Source organism: Pyxicephalus adspersus, chromosome 9 (assembly GCF_032062135.1).
Source record: "Pyxicephalus adspersus chromosome 9, UCB_Pads_2.0, whole genome shotgun sequence".
Lineage (NCBI taxonomy): Eukaryota > Metazoa > Chordata > Amphibia > Anura > Pyxicephalidae > Pyxicephalus > Pyxicephalus adspersus.
This window is the reverse complement of record NC_092866.1, coordinates 30,960,614-30,984,311: the sequence shown is the minus strand read 5'-3', so window position 1 is coordinate 30,984,311 and position 23,698 is coordinate 30,960,614. Positions and strand designations below refer to the sequence as shown.

General features: G+C 39.9%; 1 protein-coding gene across 3 annotated transcripts in view; it reads left to right on the top strand.

Moving 5' to 3' along the window:
• Positions 1–23,698, top strand: part of DUS2 (dihydrouridine synthase 2) — a 284,746-nt gene that overhangs the window by 44,677 nt on the left and 216,371 nt on the right. For all 3 annotated transcript variants that reach the window (XM_072423086.1, XM_072423085.1, XM_072423084.1), the window contains exons 3-4: positions 16,922–16,967; positions 21,563–21,654. In XM_072423086.1, coding sequence (XP_072279187.1) covers positions 16,922–16,967; positions 21,563–21,654 — 138 coding nt within the window. The remainder of the gene's footprint in view (positions 1–16,921; positions 16,968–21,562; positions 21,655–23,698) is intronic.

Below are 23,698 nucleotides of genomic sequence, written 5' to 3'. Positions count from 1 at the left end.
GGCGAAGAAATGAAGCGCTTCTTGCTATGTAAGTGGCCCTGGAGGTCGTAAATTTGCATTTTCAATTTTGGGCTCCTAGGTGCAGCAACCCAAATCTACAATTTCCACAAGTTTTAAAACTCGTGATCCCCATATTTTGAAATTCTTGAACTTAAAAAAGAAATGTTGGTTATTAGTAGCTATGAGAGTCCCTTGTGTACCCTAAAAATTTTAGGTAATTATAACCAACAATTTAGGAGATCTAAAGGATTGAACACAATGAGTTGTTAGGCTGCAGACTTTACACAAACACAGCTATCATACTGCGGGTGGATAAATTTCACAGGAAGTGATGACAGAAGGACACTGGCTGTCCTGTCCCTATTTGCGATCACATGCATGATGCTCTTTGTGTTACCTAGGTATAGCGCTAGGAGGTGACATCTGAAGGTAGGCTGAATTCACGTTGGCAGTAAGTTTGCATTTGCTGCGTTTACCCCTCACTTTCCTCTCACCTAGGAACCACTGCTGGTTGAAAAACTGCTAGGCCTGAAAAGCCCAGCACTTACTGCTTGTTACCAATCTCAGGTGCCTAGCAGTTATCACTGCTTGTTACCAATCTCAGGTGCCTAGCAGTTATCACTAGTTACCAATCTCAGGTGCCTAGCAGGTATCACAGGTTACCAATCTCAGGTTCCTAGCAGTTGCCAAGAAGTGGTCACTCAAGAGGGGCATTTTTATTTTTATTTTTTTTTTTACTGCTAATGTGAACTAAGCCAAATTTGTTAAGACACATTGATCACAATATTACAGTACTACAAGGGATTACACTAATAAAACATGGAACATGGGGGTTGGATTAAAATACACAGCTTTGAACTGTTGGGGCATAATACAAAAAAATGGTAAAATTGTACATTCAAACAAGCCAGGCATTAGATTGGAAAAATGAAAACAGAATCATAAAATGCTTATCTGATGAAAATCTAATGAATGTATGCCTTTAATCTAGCCTTTAATCTAGCCCAGGTGCCAACCCTAAGGATAATAAAATGAACCAGTAACACAAAAAGTAGGGTTTTTGTAGGCAAATGCTTTCAATTGTATTAGTAATAAAATCAAGTAGTACAATTCAAAAGAAATTCAAACAGTTTGGTATGACCTTAAAACTTTTGGGGCACTAGACATTCGACTTCTAATCAGAATCTAAAAACCCTTGCTAATTATGTCGTATACGTAAGTCAAATACCCGACGCGTTTAGCCCAGTGTGGGCTTTTTCAGGTGTGTTGTGCGTATGACGCAGTGTCTGATATATATATGTGTGTGTGTGTGTGTGTGTGTATATGTATGTGTATATATATATATATAAAAATGCATTCAGTAAGTACAGGTAATGATATATTGGTGAGTACATAGTAAAATAGTATATAGGTAATATGTCAAAAAGTGATAATCGTGAAACATTTAGACTAATAGTGACTGAAAATTCTGGATATATAAATATATATACCCAAATAGCAGTAGTACATGTATCAAAATATTGGTAGAGAGTAGTGTTGAGCGAACCTGAACTGTACCGAACTTTACGATTTTGGGTACCCGGACCCGAACTTTGCCAGAAAAGTTTGGGCTCGAGTTCGATGTTCGGGCATTTAATAAAGCTCGTTGAAAGGCTGCATGGCAGCCAATCTACAAGCTTTTAAGCTGTGGGCACTTAGAAGCCATCACAGCCATGCCTAGTAATGGCATGGCTGTGATTGGCCAGTGCATCATGTGACCCAGCCTCTATTAAAGCTGGATCACGTGTAGCGCTGCCCATCAGCTCTGAGTAGTGCAGGGACAAGAAGCAGGCAGCTGAAGTGAGGGACAGTGTTAAGGATCTCATCTGGCTATTTGTTCTGTTGGTGACCTATAGTGAATTTTTGTGGGTGCTATACACCAGCTTTGAACCCCTGACAAAGAAATATATTAAATAATCGGGCTGTTAATTCTGTGGGTGACCTATAGCAATTTCTTGTGGGTGCAATGCACCATCTTTGTACCTCTGACACAAAAATATAATAAATAATCTGTCTGTTAGTTCGGTGGGTGACATATTCCCATTCTTGGTGTGAGGTACACCTGCATTGCATACCTGACAGGGAAATAAATATAGTTAATCAGTCTGTTAGTTCAGTGGGTGACCTCAAAGAATGAGGAGAGCATCGCATAAGGCACGTGGCCCTGGTCGTGGTGCTGCTGGTGTAGGTGGAGCTCCTATTGAAGGGAGAGCACGTGGTCGATCTGTGCAAGCTACACGCCAATTGAAACACCTTCCGACAGAACGTCCAGCATTATTTTGTAGGCCCAAATACAGGTGTACGAATGGTGAGGCCAGAACAAGTGAAGGTGGTCGTTGATTGGGTGGCTGACAGTGCCTCCAGTTCCTTCACATTGTCTCCCACCCAGTCCCCTGCTGAAAGCGCAGAGTTGGCACCTGCAGGCCATGGGCATCTGTCTTTCACCTCACCCCCTTGCAAATCAGCCAAGCAGTCTGAGCCCCAAGTCATGCAGCGGTCTCTTATACTTTTTGATGTCTCTGCTGGCAGGGTTTCAGTGGGCCGTCCACATAGCCCTGCCCCAAAGTGGAAGAGATTGAGTGCACCGATGCCCAACCACTTATGTTTCAGGATGTGGACAAGGCAGGACCACCGCAGCACGTCTCTGATGATGACGAAACACAGGTGCCATGCGTGTCATGCGAGTGACGTGTGCAGTTGGGAGGAAGAGGTGGTGGTCACACAGCACCAGCTGCAGCTGCAAAAGAGGGAGCAGGGTGCAAAACCAGAGTGGCCGTCTCCTAGCCAGTACGCCTGCTACTGTCCACCGCACCCAGGGACTGAGCACACCAAAACCAGCTTCAAGGAGTTCCCTGACGTGACAGTTCTTCAGACAATGTGCTGACGACAAGACGCCAGTGGTTTGCACGCTGTGCAATCAGAGCCTGAAGCGACGCATAAATGTTCTAAACCTGAGCACCACCTGCATGACCAGGCATCTAAATGCAAAGCACGAGCTGCAGTGGAGTAAACACCTCAAAAACCACGAAAGATCTCGGGCTCCTCCTGCTCCCTCTTCTGCTGCAGTCTCGGCCTCTTCCTCCCCCTCTGGAGTGACAGTGGCACCTGCCACCCCGCAAACAGAGGATGTGGCAGCAACGCCACCTCCACCGTCACCAAGCATCTCCACACTGTCCCATGGAAGCATTCAGCTGTCCATCTCCCAAACACTGGAGAGAAGGAGGAAGTACCCCCTACCCACCCGCGATCCCTGGCCCTGAATGCCAGCATTTTAAAATTCCTGGCCTTTGAAATGCTGTAATTCCATCTGGTGGAGACAGAGACTTAAAAACCTTATGGCGGTGGCTGTCCCACAGTACGTGGTTCCTAGCCGCCACTACTTTTCCAGGCGAGCCATCCCTTCCCTGCACAACCAAGTGGCCGACAAAATTAGGTGTGCACTGCGCAACACCATCTGTGGCAAGGTCCACATACCTACGGATACGTGGACCAGTAAGCACGTGCAGGGTCGTTATATCTCCCTAACTGCACACTGGGTAAATGCAGTGGCCGCTGGGCCTGAGGCAGATAGCAGTTTGGCGCATCGAGGATTGCAGGACGTTTCTCTTTGCCTCCAGTTGCCTCCTCCTCCTACTCCGCTTCCTCCTCTACCACCTCATCCGGTGAGCGTAACACCTTCACCACCAACTTCAGCACAGCTGAGGGGAAACGACAGTAGGCTCTTTTTAAACTCATCTGTTTGGGGGGAAAACCCCACACCGCGCAGGAGCTGTTGACAGGCATGGAACAACAGACCGATGAGTGGTTGGTGCCACTGAGCCTCAAGCCCGGCCTGGTGGTGTGCGATAACAGGCGAAATCTTGTAGCAGCTCTGGGCCTAGCCGGTTTGATGCACAACACATGCACCTTGCCTGGTGCATGTGTTGAATTTGGTGGTGCAGAGGTTCCTGAAAAATTACCCCAATATTTCAGAGCTGCTGCATAAAGTGCGAGTCATTAGTGCGCCCTTTCGGCGTTCTCACCCTGCTGCTGCTCGCCTGTCTGCGCTGCAGCGTAACTTTGGCCTTCCCGCTCATCGCCTCATGTGATGTACCCACAGGGTGGAACTCCACCTTGCACATGCTGGAGACACTGTGCGAGCAGCAGCAGGAGATAGTAGAGTTTCAGCTGCAGCACGCACGGGTGAGTCGCTCTGCGGAAGAGCACCACTATCATTTCCCTATCCAAAATTTTTTGCAGGGCAATTCTCCTGCTCTTACCCCCATTTTGCTTCCTTTTGCAGCCCTCTAGCCCTTACTATGACTATTTTACAGGCATTTTAGTGCCCCAAAGTTCAGGTCCTTATAGACTTTAATGGGGTTCAGGTTCTGGGTCGGGGTCAAGTTCGGGTTCCGAACCCGAACTTTGAGCCGAAGTTCGGCTGAACCCGGCGAACCCGAACTTCCAGGTGTTCGCTTATCCCTAGTAGAGAGTCAAATGTGGTTATGGATCAAAGCAAGAAAAATACTTGGATGGTTCTAAATGAGAAAAGGGTTTTCAATCCTATGAATAGGAAGTGTTCAGGGACCAACCCATGGGGGGTGACCTGTGAAAAGTAAGATTGCACAGATATGTTGTTATACTTTATATAAGCAGATACATAGGGCGCAAAGTGCAGTTTCTTCTTGGAGATTAAAATAAAAAAAAAGTCAGTATTTCCTACAGCGGCGCGGTCTGTGTGACCACGCTGTGTTGTTGACGAGTGGCAGGGGGAGTCCCGGAGGCGTCCTCCCTAAAAGGTATGGAGGACGGGACTCCGAAAATCCATCTAAGCCTGGTGCACACAGCTGACATAAGTCAGGGCGTTTGTAGTCCGTCCATCAGAGCAGAGGCATCCCTCGGATCTGCCTCTCTGATGGGGTGTGGTATGCGGGTCGGCTCACTGCCTGCCCAGCATGCTAGAAACATATATGAGGGCAGCGTGAGTTCGTCCAATAGGACGGACTCATGCGGGGATTTGATGGGTGGGTAAAGCTCAGGATGAGAATCGCCCCACCAGCAATAGGTGCATCAGTAATAAGGCTGATGCTCCTGTTCCCGCAATTTGGGAACTGCATATATTGATATGGAGGGGAAAAAATAGAGACAAGAGGAAGGAGATATCAGCCATAGGGGTAATAGAGTACATGTTATGCCAGATATATTACATATGTGGTGACTGTTACAGCAATCATATTTTGATATTCATATATAATTGTAAATAGAGAAAAAAGCTATAATATTATGTTCTGTATATAGTTGTTTGCACATTCACAAAATCAATTAAGATTACAATGTTTTTTTTCTTTTGACACAAATGGTTTAACTAAATGCATAGTTGTGCATCATGGCCAAAAAATGTTATTACATGTTCGAACAGGCATGTAAAAATACCTATAATTAACATTGTTTTGATATTATTTACGAACAATTCAGAAAGGCATTGCAAACATTGGTATCCATTAAATAGTAAGTTATTGTTAGGTTGGTGAGTTAATATTAAACAGACATATGATACAAATCACAATCTGGTAAACATCATATACCTTAAATTTGGAATCATCTTCTTCATATGGGAGAGAGAGAGAAGAGGTCCTTATCAGGAGTGTAAAAATGGTTTGAAACTAAAGATTTCATTTAAACCTGGAAAATGATTTGCTTTAAGTGTGAATATCCATTTTGTTTCATGTAAGAGAATCTTATCGAAATCTCCACCTCTCCGGTTAGGATTGATTCTTTCCAATGCTGCAAATTTGATACAATTTGTGTCAAAACTGTGTGTCGTACCAACATGGAAACTGATAGGTGTAACCAATTTACCATTTTTGATAGATTATACATGCTCATAAATAATGTTTTTTTCAGTGGTCTTCTTGTTTTGCCTACATAGAACTGACCACATGAGCATAGAATGATGTAAATAATTCCTGATGATGAACAGTCTACATAATAAGTTTAAGCGTAAAGCCATTGGGAAGTTCTAAGCTGGAGTTTTTTAAAATCCCACGTGGATGTGATCCATGGGGTCTGGGATAGCGTTCAATGTCTAAATTAGTAATGTGATGGCTGTGGACTAGAGAATCTTTAAGGGATCCTGTTTTTCTATAGGTAATCAAAGGTTTCGTTCCCAGATGTTGGCAGATGTTGGGATCTCCTATAGGCACGTCCCAATGTTTGAAAGTCAGTTGTTGGATGTTTTGATGGTGTTGATTAAATCGTGTAATACTTGGATTGGAGTATAATCTCAACCTGCAGAATCATACTGCAACTGAAGAATTCGGGGGTATAGAGAAAGGCACATTACCACTGGGTTTATCGATCGACAACTAGGGCTGTGTAGTTGGTAGATAAATCCTTTGACTCCGACTATTCAGTTTTTGGTACCTCCGATTTTCCGACTATCTTCACTTTTTTGCTTTTAAACTTCAAATCAATGCATATACATAAAATTAAATATACCACAATATTTTTACCATAGAAGTTTTTCTCGAGAAGCATTAATAAAAATATATTAATTATGATGATTTGTCAATCCTATATGTTTTTTGCTTTATATAATTTTAAAATTAGCTTTATTTAAGGGATTTATACTTTTAAGATAACAATATTATTCATTTTTATCCTCAGAGTTATTAGCTTTATATTTAGTATTGCACTTACCCTTATGGCCAGAGAATTCAGTAATGTAGAACGTCAAAGAATGGTAGACCGTTATCTGAATGGAAGTGATGCCTCCCAGATAGCAATGGTTTTGGGTTGTAATCGTACAACCATAGCCAAAATTATTAAGATCTTTGAATCTTCCAGTAGAGTGGAAAAATTACCTAGAGGAGGTCTGAAAAATTCAATGATGGATGAAGTCCATAAAGAGGATTTACCCAAGTTAATCGCCGAACATTGTGGAATAAGCCTCAGGGAAATGAAGGATCGATTACTTGCCAAATTTGGAATTGATGTATCTATTTCAACAATAGATAGATGAATTGATAAATTCCAATGGTCATTAAAAAGAACTTCATTCATTCCTGCAAGGCACAATGATTCGCACTCTTTTCAAGAAAGGCTTAGCTTTGCTAACAAAATCTTTATCTCATTGCAAAGGGAGATGCTAACAAATTCTTTATCTCATTGCAAAGGGAGATGGAAAAAAACATCTACTTTCTTGATGAAGTAGGTTTTAACATGTCAATGAGAACCAAAAGGGCAAGATTTACTATTGGGGAAAGGGCGGTGTATGTTGTGGCTGGAGTACGTTTCAGAAATTATTCAATTTGTTGTGTGAGACAAAAAAAGGGGCCCTCCACTTTAAGTCACAAGCACAATCATTTAATCATGAAGCATTCTTCAATTTTTTGGACAAGGATTTGAATGTTTTTAGTGAAAAAATATTCAGCATGCTATTCTAAATATGGATAATGCCCCCCCCCCTTTTTTTTAAATAAAACTAGCCAGGTAAAGAGCTTGGTTGAAAGTAAGGACACAAACTAATTTTACCACCATACTCTCCATTTCTTAATCCTGTTGAGAGCAGGTTCTCCAAATGGAAAGAAGTAGTAAGTAGAAATAGGCTAATTAATTTGGGTGCTTTTTTAGAAAGCATCAATAATGTATTTTTAACAATAAGTGAGCAGGATTGCTCAAATTATTATACAAAAATGTTTAATTTTTTACATAAATGCATAAGAAAGCATTATTTATTAATAAATCATTTAATTATTACATATTTTTATTTAATGTTTCTAGAAAAAACTTATGGTACAAATATTGTGTTATATTAAATTCATTATTAAAATAATTATAATAAATGTATTGATTTATGAATAATTAGTGGGTCTAAATTTTTTTGTGAAGTTTGGTTGCAAAAGTGTGAAGATAAAATGAGAAACCCTGTAATATGCTAATGTATTTTGTTTTGTTTATTGTTTTTTTATGAAGTAGCTATAAAGAACTTTACCAGTTTAAAAATATGAACCACATTCTTTGGTAGTTTTGAAACAAAAACAAAGCTTAACTACATGAACAAAAATAAAAGCTGGAAAACCTAAAACAGTTTATCTATTAAACTTGGAATAAAGTTGTAGAGTAGAATAGCTGTTAAATGCAATCCAAAACTAACTCAATGTAGTGTTTGTTCTAAGAAACAGAATTGCTTCACCCAGATCTTCTTTCATAGCTCTTAAATTTGACCTGATTTTTTTTTTTTAGAGCTGAAAATAGTCTTTTAACACTAACTTGGGTGGGTGGCATTGCTCTTATGGTTCTAGCCAAATCACTAATAATCTTGGGATAAACAAGGATGGCTTCTACAGAAAAATAGAAATCGAAAATAAGCCCTAGCATGATTTTTGGTAGTTCTGAGGATGCTCGAAATATAAGCCCTACCCTGAAAATAAGCTACATTATATAAAAAAATCGGGGCCAATCGTTCTAAAGGAAATGGAGTCACAAGAAATTCAAGATAGAATTCAAGGTTTGGAGGGTTATAATGATGTTCCATAAGATAATGACATGACGGTATTTGAATAAATCTTGATTTTTTTTTTTTTATTTAGGATTAAATGGTAATTGGTGTTCATGAAAAAATAAGTTTGTGCTTTTTTTGGAGCAAAAAATAACATAAGACACTGTCTTATTTTCGGGGAAACGGGGTACATCATAGAGGGCCTTATTTGCCGTATCAGTCTGGTCATCGCTCAACAAAATTCGGCTCATTAGATCAACATAAATAGCAGCTAACAAGATTTGATTTTCCTGTAAGAGATTCTCTCTTTTCTTCATTGAAGATACAATGTCATCAGCTAATAAACCCTCCACTTTTGTTCAGGCAATATATCAAGCTCTTCCATTTCAAGAAGAATTTATGAGGTGTTAAATCTTCAGATTGCAAACTCTTGGTGACAGTAAAGGGGTTAGAAAGTAGATTTTCCAGTGCTTTTACTTGTGTTCTCTGGCTTTCAGTTAATACAAATTTTCATTGTCCAGTTCTTCAAGAAACGCTCAACCAAATGCTTTACCATAAAATAAGTGCTTCCCCCAGCGTGTTGTTTGATCCAAAATGGCTCTTTCTCCAGCACGTCTGTTCAAAATGGTTTCTGTTTTAGGGGACCTGGCTGCAACAGTTACTTGCCCCAATTTGCCAATTAGAGTAGCTGCACGACAATCTTTCAATCGATCTCTTATTGCAAGTTGCAGAGTATGAACAGCACAACGTTTATGTTGAATAGTAGTACGCTTAGATGCTTCTTCAACAATGTTATGCAAAATGTCACTATTCTCTTCCCTTTCACTTTCTCCAATACTTCCAGAACTGTCTTCCTTCAATATCTGTCTGTCACTTTCTTCATCTACTTTATTGATTTTCTCAATTGGGCTTAACATATTAGAAGCATTATCTGTCACAATACATAGAATCTGTTCATTTCAAAGTCTTCTAGAACATCCTCCACCTCCCTGTCCTTACCTCCCAAAGTTTGCGTTATTTTATTATTATCTAACATTAATAGCAAAATAATTGACTCTGTGAGGTGTTAATGAGGACAAAATGTTCCTTCAGACCTTTTCATAGTTCTTCTTTTTTATATTTGGCCTCTTCAATTAAAGGTTTCCTTAAACTTTCTGTTAGGACGCGCTCTCTGGTCGTAAGATCCCAGGTGATACCTCACCGCCGGAGGGCGTGCACAGCCTATTACCTCTGGTGGCTGCACTTGCGGTAGCACTGGGGTTGAGGGATCAGTGACCTGTAGGTTGCAACATCCCTGTAGCTGAGGTTTTCCCTCAGCTTCCTGTGCACTGAAGCCGCACAGCTGAAGGGAATTGAGTTGTGTGCTGCTGATTAGCAGAGTAGTTCCTGTTCCTGCCTGTCATTGGCTGCTGGGGCTTTATAGCCTCTCCCAGTCAGAGGTGCCTGTTCTAGCGTCTGCTGGGCTTACCTGTGTTGGATTGTTTTGTGAGTTTTCTCTTGTTACTGACCTGCGCCTGTTTCTGACTATCCATTTGATGTCTGCCTGGACCGACCTCTGCTTGTGACCCCCAACTCTGTTTTTGCCTTTGCCTTTTGTACTTTGCTCCATGGACTGATTTCCCGTGTGTTTGACCTCGGCTAGTTTTTGGATTTCCTGACATTTCTTACCTTGCACTTGTGGCTCTGTACTCTGCATTCATGAGGCAGGCAGACAGCCCGGTCCCATCTCCAGACACCATCCTTTTGCAAACCAAGTGTGCTGGGAGAGTCCTGGGAGACACAACCAGTCTCCCGAGGTTGAGCGAGGGTTGCTATTGGAAAAGACTGCAGCATAGACTGGTGCTTGAGTAATAGGTAGAATCTTCCTTCTGGTCATAATTGTCATTTGAGACAGGTCAGCAAATAGGTTAATGTGTGCAAATGCATCTGGTAATGTTGGATTTTTCCTAGAAAAAGCCATTAGTTGCTCTTGAGTGAGGACAATACATACAAGCTAAGACATCTCTGGGTACCTTTTCAGGTAGGTCTGCTGGTTGGTAGGTAGCCTGTGACTCTGATCAATGATAAGCTGCTGTGTTTGGGATCACTATAGAAATCAACAGTTGTTAATAAGCAGTCAATTCTGTTGCAGGGATATTTTCAGAAATGCCCCTAAATTTGATTTTATTCCTGCGAGACCTATCTTCTAGGTCTGCAAGTTTCAGTTGGGACTTGTTGAAGATTTTCGTGAATCTCATTATGAGAATTCACTAGCTCTGTGTGTGCTAAGGCATACTCTTCTATTTCATTTTCAATATGACTGACTCTTGTCACCTACTTCTTGCGGATCCCCCTTGAGTTGTTCAAATAGACTTAAAAAGTTATTGTGCAATGAGCTTCTTAGAGAGACAAGCACATCTTTAAGTGTTGTATCGGATACAGGTTGATCCGAGGTAGGATATGTATCAATTAGATCTGGTGTCAACACATCTGTTATATCATTGCCATTATCTAAGCTTTGCCTACCTTGTATGTCTTCTATGGTAGATAATTTCAGTTTCGCTTTTGCTGGGCGAGCTCTTTGAGGACACATAGATGTTATTCACATCCTGGTGCTTTGTCAACCTTAATTTTGTCCAACTGGCTCTCAATCATATCAATTTTGAGCCATTGTGACTCGTTTGAGGCTATGTCATTGCTATTGGCAATTTGGATTTGAGCTCTAGCATTTTCCTGTGTGGAAACAGAGCTAAAAAAGTGTTCGTTACCAACCCAGAGACATCCTTTAAGGGGGCCTACATGCTCGGATCTGATCTTTTTGCGATTGATATATTTAAACATTTGGGAGGGATTCCCATACTTTCTATCTTTCATTTTGACGTTTTGCACATTTGAATCACCTTTTTACGTCTTTTGTTATATTCTTTATAATTTTCAAACGATGAAGGTGATCCTTCGTTTTTTTTTTTTTGAAATGCCCTATTCTGATTCTTTATGGCTTTTTTTTACATTAGCTGTGAGCCACATAGGTTTTAATTTTATCTTTTTAAACTTCCACATGGGAATATTTAGCAGTGTGTTTGTGTAGCACAGACTTGAAACATTCCCTCCCATTTCTGTTCTGTGTTCTTTGAGGACAATATTCTTTCTTGTAAAAAACAAAGCCAGGGTTCAGCAATACCAACTATGTTATAATGCTTTTCATTCACAAAGACTTCCAACTCCCCTATTTTGTTTTTCCAGACTTCTAGCATGGATAAACAGACTTTGTAAACAATTGCTGCATTTACCAACAGTCTTTTTTTTTTTTAGTACAGTGTAACATGGGGAAACTCCTTATTTTTATTTATAACCCTCCCCCCACCAGCTATCTTCAATCCACCCTCCACTGGTGACTGACCCTTTAATAAATGTTCCACTGTTGTCATATATGGATAAAAGCTTGCATACTGAAAAAATTCTAGCCTTTTATTTTTTTTTTTTTTTTAAATTTTGTATCCCTTTTAATCGCGCAGGAAAAAAAAAGACAATTGAACAACTAATAACACCTTCAAGGCAAAAGGATCCCTTAAATACAGTAAAGACCAGATTCATTTGTCATTTACCAATGTACCCGGAACATCCCAGAAAACCTTTTAACTAATTTTTAGTACAAAACAACCATAAAAGGGATCTATAAAAGGGGATGTAGATGAGAAGAATGGAAAAGGAAGGGACAAAGATGAGAGAAGAGGGGGGAAGGGGGGAAAGGTATAGCACCAGTACAATGAACCCACAAATCTTATAAGACCTGACAAGACACATCAATTAGTTAAAGATTCAAAATAAAAAAAAAAAACAACTGGGCTGACAACAAGTGTGTCGATAGAGCTATAAAATAAGGAGTAGTAATAAACTGGATCCAATAGTGACGGGTTCAGGTAAATTTTTCAGATGACCCTGACTTTGTGGACATTAAATCTTTTATTCGATATATGTCTTTCACCCTCCCCAACCACTGACCAACTGATGGTGTTTCACTTTTCCAACATGGGGGGATGCAGGCTTTGGTGGCATTCAATAAATGCCCCAGCAATGAAGATTTGTATCATTTTCTTGATATGTTGGACACATGTAACAACCCCAGCTCAGGCTTGCCTCCTATATCTATTGATGTAAGGTCATGTTTAAGTTTTGCAACTGGTTCCCAAAAAGGGGGGAGCCTCGGACAATCCCAAAATATATGCAGTAGAGTACCTGGGGCCAGCCTTGCATCTCCAACACTGCTCATCTACTTGAGGATAGATCTTTGCAACTTTACCAGTGTCCTATACCATCTAGTATCAGTTTGTAATTGATTTCCTGATACTTATTACAAGTTAAGGTCTTATGGCCAAAATGCAGCATTATCTCTTGTTGCTGATCTGTGAATGTAATACCTAATTCCTCCTCCCATCCCTTCACAAAAGGTGACATGTCTTCTGTCAGCATAGAAATGGGACTATGGTACGCATATGATAAGGTGCCTTGTAAACCCATTTGAGAAACACAATGGGATTCCAAAGGCAGGAGCAGGCGGCTAAACTGAACTGGGGGAGAGGGATTCAAGGAAATGGTCAAGTTGGATTGCACGCCAAGCATTCAGGGCTGGTAGGTCTCGATCAACTTTTAACTCTAGTAAAGAGGACCATGTATCCCCACCCGTAAAGTGTGTAGCTCTATAAACTCCTTTAGAGCGACAGGATTGAAAAACCAGGTTCGAAATTCTAGAGGGGAAATCAATGTGGCCCAGCATCGGGGATAGGGGAGACGGGAATGCTGAGACCTTGTGTGCCTGAAAGTATTTTGAGATGACCGTAATGGATGTTTAGCCAATTTAGCTTTAACCACAGCGGGAGACCAGGCCAGCGTATCTATAGGTACCTCTTAGATCTCGTTTTCCAGCCTCACCCATAGTTTAGAGCGTTCATTAGTGCACCAGTCCAGTACACTGGCAGTGCTTGTAAGAGGTAAAAATGTCTAGGCATGACATTAATTTTAGGGATATTGCACCTTCCAAACCAGGTGAAAGTTTGTTGCCTCCATTTATTGAGGTCTTTTACGTCTTTTGTTGAGGAGGGGAAGGAAATTTAGCCCCACTACCCTCGTTAAACGAGCTGGGATCTGGGTGCCCAGGTAAGTAATGGGAAGTAGAGGCCCACTTAAAGGGAAAATTCCCAGAAATCAGTATAGGATTGCTGCGGAATGGAGACATTCAATGCTTCGGACTTTTGAAAATTAATTTTATAATTAGAGAGCTCTGAGTAGCGCTCGAGTTCTGCCATCAGATTCAGAATTGACATCTGCTTGACATATGCAGAAAGGACAGGTAAAAGAGCAGATCATCTGCACGGACTGCAATTTTGTGTTCTACTTTACCTGTCTTGATCCCTTTTACATTAGTGTTAGAACGCACATGGCGTATAAAGGGTTCTATGGTAAGTATAAAAAGGAGGGGAGAGAGAGAGGGCAAAAGGTCTCAGATAATTCTTCATTAATTCTAAATTTTGCTGTTGGGAGTCTTATACAAAGTCTTGATCCATTGCTGAATACACTCAGGGAGTCCGAGATATTGTAAGGTCGCCTGAAGGAAGGTCCAACTAACCCTGATGAACACTTTCTCAGCGTCCATAGACAAAAGCATCAGAGGAACACCCCGGGAGTGTGCATAGTCGATAATGTTCAGGTATCTAACCGTATTGTCCCTGGCTTCGCGATGTGGGAGAAATCCACTTTGGTCTGAGCCAATAACATTGCTAAATATAGGAGCCAGTCCATAAGCTAAAATAGATTTTAAAAATTTTATATCACAATAAAACCGTAAAATGGGACGATGGCTGGAACAAGATGGAGGGTCTTTATCTGGTTTTAAAAAAAAAACGATATATGCTCTGAAAGAGTGTCAGACAGCGGCAGATGACCCTGAGGAATGGCATTATATATATCTACAAAATGGGGGTCTGGGACCTCGAAATTTTTTTATAATATTTTAGGGTAAAGCAATCTGGTCCAGGCACTTTACCTGAAGCTTGCACAGGCAATAGTCTATTTAAGCTCCTCTAGATTGATTGGCTTGTCCAAAGCTTCTCAGGATTCTGCTGGTATTTTAGGACGCTCAGACTGTTCTAAATAATGTACAATATTGGTTAGTCCTGCTTTCAGCCGTATATAAATTATAAAGGCAATGGCAGAAGGTATGGAAGGACTTTGCAATGTCTGATTCATCAAATACAAGCTTATCTGTCGAGTCTTTAACGCTGGGAATATGCATTTTGGCCTGTTTTTTTCTTCAGAGCTCTAGCTAGTGCGTTCCCTCAGTGACCAGTGTGCTCATAATAATACATTCTGCAGTGGAGAAGGTGGGATTTAGCTTTACTATGGTACAGATCATTAATTTGTTTGTGGATATCCAGTAACTTAGCCTCTAAAGGGCCACTATGCTGGGCCTTGTGTTGAGTTTCCAGTTGATGTAATGCCATCAAAAGGGAATTTAACTTTTCCAGTCGTTGCTTTTTCTGCTGCCCTGTTGGATAAGCAGACCTCGTATAAAACATTTATGGGCCTCTCAAACATGGGACACATTTTTCTTGGAATCTTTATTCAGCTGAAAGAAGGACTTAAGCTCACCTTCTAGCCTATCTGAGAACTCTGGCGTTTCCAGCAGCAAATCTTGTATTACTTCTAGTCACATTAAGCTTAGCAGAAACCTTGATAGTTATGGGAGCATGGTCAGAGAAAGCTATCGTCCCAATTCTTGAAGATGGAACCAGTGGTATCGAATTGTGAGATATAAGAAAAAAATCTATTCTGGAGTAGGACTTGTGGACCGGAGAATAGAAAGTGTAGTCCTTGGTACTAAGGTGTTGAATCCTCCATATTCCACCAATTGGTGATCATGGAGAAGGGTCTAATTCTTTTATGGAACAAGAAGGGTGTGTAGGAATGTTCCTTGGACAAGTCAAGTTGTGGGTTCAGCACATTATTAAAGTCCCCTCCCATAATAATCGTGCCCTTTTTAGATTCATTTAGTAGGTTCAGCACATTATCCAGAAATGTTGTCTGATTAGCGTTGGGTAGGTAAACATTCAAGAATGTAAATTCTTGAGAGGCTATTTTCCCTTGAAGTATAAATCTACCTTCTGGGTCAGTTTTAGGTTAGTGCAGTTCCCAAAGGACAGATCTCGCTAGGAGGATGCTCACTCCTCTGGATTTGGAATCCAGGGAGGAGCTATGATACGCCAATTGGAACGGTCTGTTACAAAAGTTTGGCAGCTTGTCATGTCGGAAGTGTGTCTCTTGTAGAAACACAATATGGCATTGTGGATATTATTTATTAAAATGGACCTCTTATTAGATGAATTGAGCCCTTTTATACATTTAGTGACAGTACAATGAACGTCCTGTCAGAGACAATAGTCTTTACGCTACTAGGGTGTGCACTTGTGCTGAGAGAGAAGGGGGTGGGAACAAGAAGGGGGGTGTCAAGAACAAAGCACTGGGCAGGTGCAAGGGAAATGTGGGAAAACTAAGGAATAAGGAGCACTGAATAAGTGTCTAGACAGGATGTGGTGCTGAGCCAGGACCTGCACAAACTGCAACTTTAATTCCCACCTAGAAGAGGAAGATAGGCCTATTTGGGGATGTGTGAGGCAATGGGAACCGAGCAGCAAATGCAGTCGCCAGGGAGTCTGAAAAAAATACCTGGTGTAGCCAAGCTACACCTCTTTTCATTGCCGAAGGGAAGCCCCATAACATCAACAATTTATATATACAGTGACAAAATACTAACCTTTTTAAAAACAAAACATCTAAAACTCCTATATTAATGTGGTATTCTAGAACTGATCATTGCAGAATTTACTAACCTAGGCTATCTTGAACATTGGTTGGCCTGTCCATTTGTGGTTATGAAGTCAGAGTCTCTGTCTAATGTATTTTGTTGTAGGACTTTTTGAACTGCAATGTCAGTGACACTCCCACCTTAATTTGTAATTGTTATTTTCTTCTTCATATGAACAATAAGGAAGAAAACCACAATGCTATGACCTACTGTTCTCACTAAATATTCTGTTTTTTTTTTTTTTTTTAAGCCTCATGAAACACTTTCTTGATGTTATCCCTATGCTGTGCTATAACCAAGTGCACTAGACATTTTCTAATTGGAATGATCTATGTAGATAATCTTTCCTCCTGCAAGAGAAAGAAACGACAAATTAACATTGAAAATCTTTATCTGTAAAACTCATGTGCATTTGTTATTTTTCTTCCAGAAAAGCGAATCCTAATTAAGTGAATGCTGAGTCCTTAATTGTATTTCAATATGGTTGTACAGTAATGCCCCCCCCCCCCCCCCACCTTCTAAGTATATGCATGAGTCTTATTTATTTTTACTTCTCTTTCCCTTAGGAGCTGGTTGACATAAAAATGTTGCAGTGTAAACGAGTTGTAAATGGTAAGATCAATAATAATTTCACTTTTAACAGGTTTGTTAAAACACTGTAAACATGGAAGTTACACCAAATACACCGGTAAAATTTTGTTTTGCAACATACGTGCACACTCAATATTGAAGCATGCATTTTTTGTTCATTATTGGACACAGGGTTTTACCATTGCAGCTCTTACATCTAGGACTTTTGAGTTAGAATCAGTACATCCTGCTCACACTTTATACTTGTAATTTATGTTTATTCTATAATATTTTATGGGCCTTTTTATTTAGAAATGATGGTCATTAGATAACACATTTTTCTATACTTCACTTCGTCCAGTGTAAGCTTAAAAATATATATTTTTTAAATAATTTGTTCTGATTAAAGTAACACTAACATTATGATGCTGGTAGAAAGTATTAAATTACACGCATTAAATTGCAAGATTCTATCAGTTCTTCCATGAAATAAGTTTTAAATCATATGGCAGTTTCAAAAATTCCTCTTCACCAAATTCTTAAATCTGTATACTTCTTGGTCTTTTTTTTAACTAGAAAGAGTATACTGTGCATTCGCTTCAGTCTTTCCTGCCAGCTGACAAACTAAACGTATATCTTTACTATTCTCTTCTTCCAAAAGAAAAAAGAAGTTTAAAAGTTTTTTTTTTTTTACTAACAAATTTAAATATTGAACAATCCTAGGTCTTATCACTAGTGATGTATTCTCAGTGGTTTTAGTTCCTAGGTCTATTTCTACTTTCATGGCTTGTCTGTATCCTCCTTAAGGAATGGATATAGGCAGATCCTCCCTCAACAATGGATTCCATATAGGCATGAATAAAAAATACCTTTCCCTGTGTGTGTCTTTATTTCATCTATTAAGTGAAAGTACCCTGCAAATTTTTGTTTGTTAGCACTGTGGGAGTTTTGTGGGTTTTACATGACCTTGTAAGGTCCAGCAAGGTTTTTTGGCTCATTCATATTGTTTACTGATGCATCATGTTGGTCTAGAACTTTTTGCTTCTGTCCTTGAAAATAGAGCCCTGGTTGGGATCTTAATCCCAGTTACATTTCATGGAACAGGCCTGTACTTGAAGTACAGGTGCACCTACTGTCCATAAAGATTTACTTTTTGCATCTTCTAGGCTAGTTTGTAGCTCCGGACAACCTGTTTGTGAAAGATTGGTGAGAATATTAGTTGTGGTTTATCTTTCTGGTACTCCCATAACACTTAATGTCATGGAGTGTTGTGTTTATTGTACTTTGTCACCTAATTTGTACGAATTAACAAATATGGATCTTTATGGGGTCAAACCTATGTTTGTGCTGGCTTGGGCTGCTTGTATGCCTAGGTCTTGGTTGCTATCCATGGATAGGATTCTAATGCCAAAGGTATGTTCTATTCTAATTCCCTGTATTTCTGGTATGTCTGTGAATTCCCAGTTGAGTGTCTGCAGTGTTATACGCAACCCCTTTTAGCTGGCTGTTTTTGGGTGATTCCTAAAAAGCTGCAGAAAGAGTCACAATACAGGACAGTGGACAATTGGGGCTTAACACTAAGCTTATGGAAAAATGGGACATACAAAAGAAATGGGCATTTTAACGTTTGAACAAAGTATGGGGGTCAGTAGAAAGCTTGCAGAAATATAGGAATTACTGGATTCTTAATGGCAACAAAAACAACAATTGGAAACATGGAATGTCTTCTGTTGCCTTGCCCACTATTTGAACACCCACCTACAGCTTCTCTCCACCCAGCTAAAAAAAATTTCTTGGGAGAACACTGATCTGAATGCCCCCCCCATCTGCTAGGTGTCAGGACAGACTTTTTGCTTACTCCAAAAACTGATATTGGTGGCAGCAGCTAAAAGGTTGATGGTCTGGAAAAGTTTATCCAAATGCTTTCTTTGATGCCCAAAGGGGAGCAAGTTCAGACAATTCCTCTGGTTCACTCTGGTACTAATCTGTTCTGGAAAACCTTGGTATGCCAGTCTTCTCTCTGAATTATCGATAACTTAGTTTCTATATTATGCTTGAATGGTGCAGTTTCAGATATAATTGTTTTCGTAACTCCTAAGACCACTACCTTGACCATTTCTTGTTTGGAGCTTCAATTCACTCTACCAGGGCAGTGAGGGGGCCTCAGTTTTATGACCTCTGTAAATCATTGGTATGAATTCAGTTGAGCTCTGCTTGGCCTTTCACTGTTTCTTTTAAATAATTTTGTCAAATTACCAGCTATTCTGTCAGACTCTGAAAAGCAATCTGGAGCTTCCTTTCATATGAAATTCAGTTTCACTTGTGGTTAATATATAGTCTAACCGCCCCACCCTCAATTAAGGTTCTGTGTAACCTTAGGGTTTCATTGAACAATTTATTCTTCTCATGTAAGTTTAGCTGACCCCAATGTTTTTTTTTTTGGCTATAAGGGTAACATTATTCCCACTAGCCAGTGATGTAAGAGGCATTCTTCCCAGGTGAACACTATGCTAGTGAACACTTTGAACTGTAGATAAAGTATTTATATCCTCCTCCTGTGTTACTGTCTGTATCAGCCTGTCATTTGCAACCCCTGTGTAATGAACAGTGCTTCGTAATATGTTGGCGCTATATAAATCCCGTTTATTAATATGAAAAAAAATAATAATATTAGAAGGGGTTCCTGGAAGACCTGAAAGAAATTTCAAATGTTCTCCCATGTTTAAAAGGTTGAGAAAGGCTGTTCTAACTGCTTGGAGATGAGCTACCATTCATGAATATAAAATGCAGGTTTTGCCTTCTACCCAACTTCCTAGAAAAAGAAACTATTTTTGGGCGTTCCTCCCCGTGAATTACTGCAGAAGGTGATATTATGGAAATGTTAAGGCAATCTCCTATTGATCCCAAATCAATTTTTCCCTCTTGCTAATAGCTTCTGTTTACAGCGCTGGAATACTGTTGTAGTAACACATGCAACTTAATGTGTGGTTAGATCACTCTCAAAACTTTTTTTTTTTGCACACAGTTTATATAACAGTTCAAAGGCATGATCAGTGCATGATCACATGACTACAGACAATTTGCAGACATGACAGATGTCCTTGTGGTTCTATTAGAACAAGATATTTTTGTCAAAGTAACAGATATATGGCCAAGGCAAAAAGGGGGGAAGCGGACGTTAGTTTACTTATAAGAAGAGTACAACTAGTTTCAACATAATTCAATCATCTATAAAACATAACAAAAGCACAAAAATAATTAACTACAAGAATCAGCAAAATTCCTCAGCTGCTTAAAGGAAAGTACTAAAATCAATCTTTTCATTTCTCCACATATTGCCCTAAATTGTATCATCTGTACAACTTCAAGCAGTCTAGAAAGGGCATGTTTTTATTACTATTTTTAACATAGATGCCTGTCTTAACTGCTTAAAATTATTTCATGGAAGTTGATAGTTGTGATCTAAATATCACAAATAGTAACTATGCAAAGGGTAGTTACAAAGTAAAACAAAAACTGTATTGCTCCACTGTACCTGTGTTTCACTATTACAAAACTGTTTTTTTTTAATATTATTGTACGGTAACTTACATAAGGTGCAATATAACGTTATCCAATGTAGCCCTAGAAATGTTAGAACTCCTGTCGGCCATGCAGCAGAAGGCTATGAAAAACAAATCATACATATAGGAATTGATCCAATGGTGAAAAAGTCACATTAACAGTGGAAATTCCAAAAGATATTAAGGAGGCCATTTAACAAAAAATGTTGGTATAGCAGAATCATAAAGTATATGGCCAACAATCAGCTCATATATAAATTTTGCAAATATAACCACATGAGAGAACAGGGTAATAATGCATAATGAGTAGATCTAATACCACCAAAATATGGTATGTTAAACAAATAAGATAAAAGATGCATCAATAAATGAATGTCCAAGTAGTTTTAAAGTGTGTATTTTTGTCATAATTGTCCAATCAGGGTAAGAAAAAATGTACTTACTTATAGTGATCAAAAAAATAGGAGGAAACTATGGGATTCAAAGAGAGGTGCACAGTAAAAAGGACACCGCCGTATATACGGTATATGCTTGAGTCATAGTGTGCGATAATGTAATACACTGTATTGATATTAGTACTGGGGTAAAGGAAGGGTTTTTTTTATTATATCAGTAATGCATACATAATGGTTTGTGTCATATTTGTCTGATCAAGGTAAGGAACAGATGTCATAATGTACAGTAATATCATACATTCTATTAATATTGGTGCTGGGGTACAGGGAGGAATATTTATTTGTTATATAGGTGATATGCGAATAATGTTTAAACAGACTAGTAAACTGGTTGGTAATAATTCAGGTTACTGCCTGAAAGGTAATATTGTTTTAATCCTCCCTAGCGTTCTAATTCTGTGCAAATTGTCCATGCAAAAAGTGTTCCATTTTTTTTTTTTTTTTTTTGCATGGAAATTTATTTTACGTTATAGGTTATAATCACAAACCACAAAAATCTGTAAAAAATAGTTAAACATGTAATATAAATGTACAGAAGCATGTATAATATAATTATTATAATTATAAGAATCCTTGATTAGCACTTTTCTTCATTTATTCCTTTTTCCTCCTTCCTCAGAAGTTCTTCAGACTGTGGATTATGTCTCCCCTACAGAGAGAGTTGTTTTTCAGACCTGTGAAAGAGAGAAAGGTCGAGTTGTTTTTCAGATGGTAAGATTCTTGTTGCAGGAACTAGTGTTTTTTATGCTTTTGGTTTAAATGGGTTAAAACTGGTTGTATTTTTTTCTCCCCCACAGAAAATTTTGGCTACAGTACATCTATTGTATACACATTTTGTTTGGTGATTTTAGGCATAATTTCCCAGCCATGAGGTTTGTAGGCATAATTTCCTAGCCATGAGGATTGTAATACATCCATTGACAGTGATAGATAAAATCTTAGCTATGATGGAGTAAGTCAAAGTCATGGGTCATTAAGCCCCCACATAAAGCTGGAATCTCTATACCTGATTTGAAACCACCTTTACATTCTGCAATTCACAATTTCATGCCTTTGGAATGAATCATTATTAAGTATCCACCTGGACTCCAACACAACTTTTGCTGCTGTCATTCTGAACTGCCTTTTTACCAAATTTTCTCTCTTACTGATTCATCCTATCCCACACCTGGATCTAAAAAAAAGTTGACAAGCCTCACTACAACCCATACTACAGCTGCCATTCACATGGACTTAAGTTTGCCACCTTGTCTAATGTACTCCTAATTTACCATCCTAGATTACAATGTATCATTCACAGTGTACCCTCTTTGCAGGATCTATTCCCTCTCCTCCCCCCCAGTCTGGTAACTTCTTATATGACTGCTCCTTTATTCTCCTGCTTTCTTTGTCTGTACTCCTGCACATTTTCTCTCTACTACTACTTACCTCATTCCCATTTACCCCACCTAAGAGTTTCTTACCCCCTTTCTCTGGTGGTCTAGGGAATGCCAGATCTGTTAGCAATAAAGTAACCTCTATCCACAACCTTCTCCTCTCAAAATCTCCAAACATTCTGGCTCTCACTGAAACTTGGTGTCACACCTCTTCCTCACTAAAGAGCAGGCTCCTCTCTCCTGTGCATATAGGCAGGTCTGACCCTGGGCGTACCTGCTCTTCCAAGTCTTATCAGTTTCGCCCATGTCGCTGGGCAATCAGGAAATAGCTTCTTAATCATCCCTTGCTATTAAGCTAGCTCAGACACCGCACTCAGCATTCGTGCAACATGTCTCCACTTGTGCCAAACCCCTATCTTTGCTCAGCTAGTTCCTGTACACCTGTTGCTTAATTCAGAGTTTTCTCTATCCAGCTCCTGTGTTAACCTATTGTTGCCTGTGTTCCTCTCTCTGTGGGTATTCCCGTGTCACCTGTGCCTCCTGTTGCTTCTAGTATTTCGTGTGTTCTCTGTGTCTGCAGTGGCCCTTGTGTCACTGGTTTCTATTTCCTGTATTCCTGGTATTTGACCCCTGGCTTGTGACCTGACCTCTCCTGCTTGCTGCTTGCCTCGACCCTGGCCTTCCTTGACAATTCTTCTGCCTAGTGATTTGGTGTATCCTCCTGCCCACCCTGGTGTGCCCAAGGACCAAAACCTGGAGGTAACCAGCAGTGTAACATCCTTGCCACTAGAAGCTCTATAGAAGACGCTTAGACTTGGCACCTTGGCCCTTCTCAGGGCTCACACTACTTTTGTGCAAGCCGTAGTGGCCCTGTCTCCCCAAACGTGACACTTGCCTTTTTTCCTCAGACTCTATCTTCTACTGCATTCTTCTATGGAGGCCTGTACTTCACACATACCCCTAGGCCTGGCAACAGAGTAGATGGTGGTGTGGGTCTCATTCTCTCCCCCCAACTGTACATACAGAGTCAGTCCTACCCCATCCTCCCTCATTTTCACTTCTTTCAAAGTCCATTCTTGTCCGTCTTTTCTGCCCCCTACCCCTCATTGTTGCTGTTGTCTACCCCCCAGCCCATTTTTACAGTTTTTTGATAACTTTGCCTCCTGACTACCACACATTTTTTCCCATGACCTGCCCACCCTCATCCTCTGTGACTTTAATGTTGCAGTGGATGACCCCAACCATCCTTCCTCAGCCAAACTGCTCTCCATCACCTCTTCCTTGGGACTCACACAGAACATTGCCAGACACACAGACCCGCTATTTTCCAAACTCTTCAATCTCCTCCACCTTGACAACGCCATTTCCCCTTTCTGACT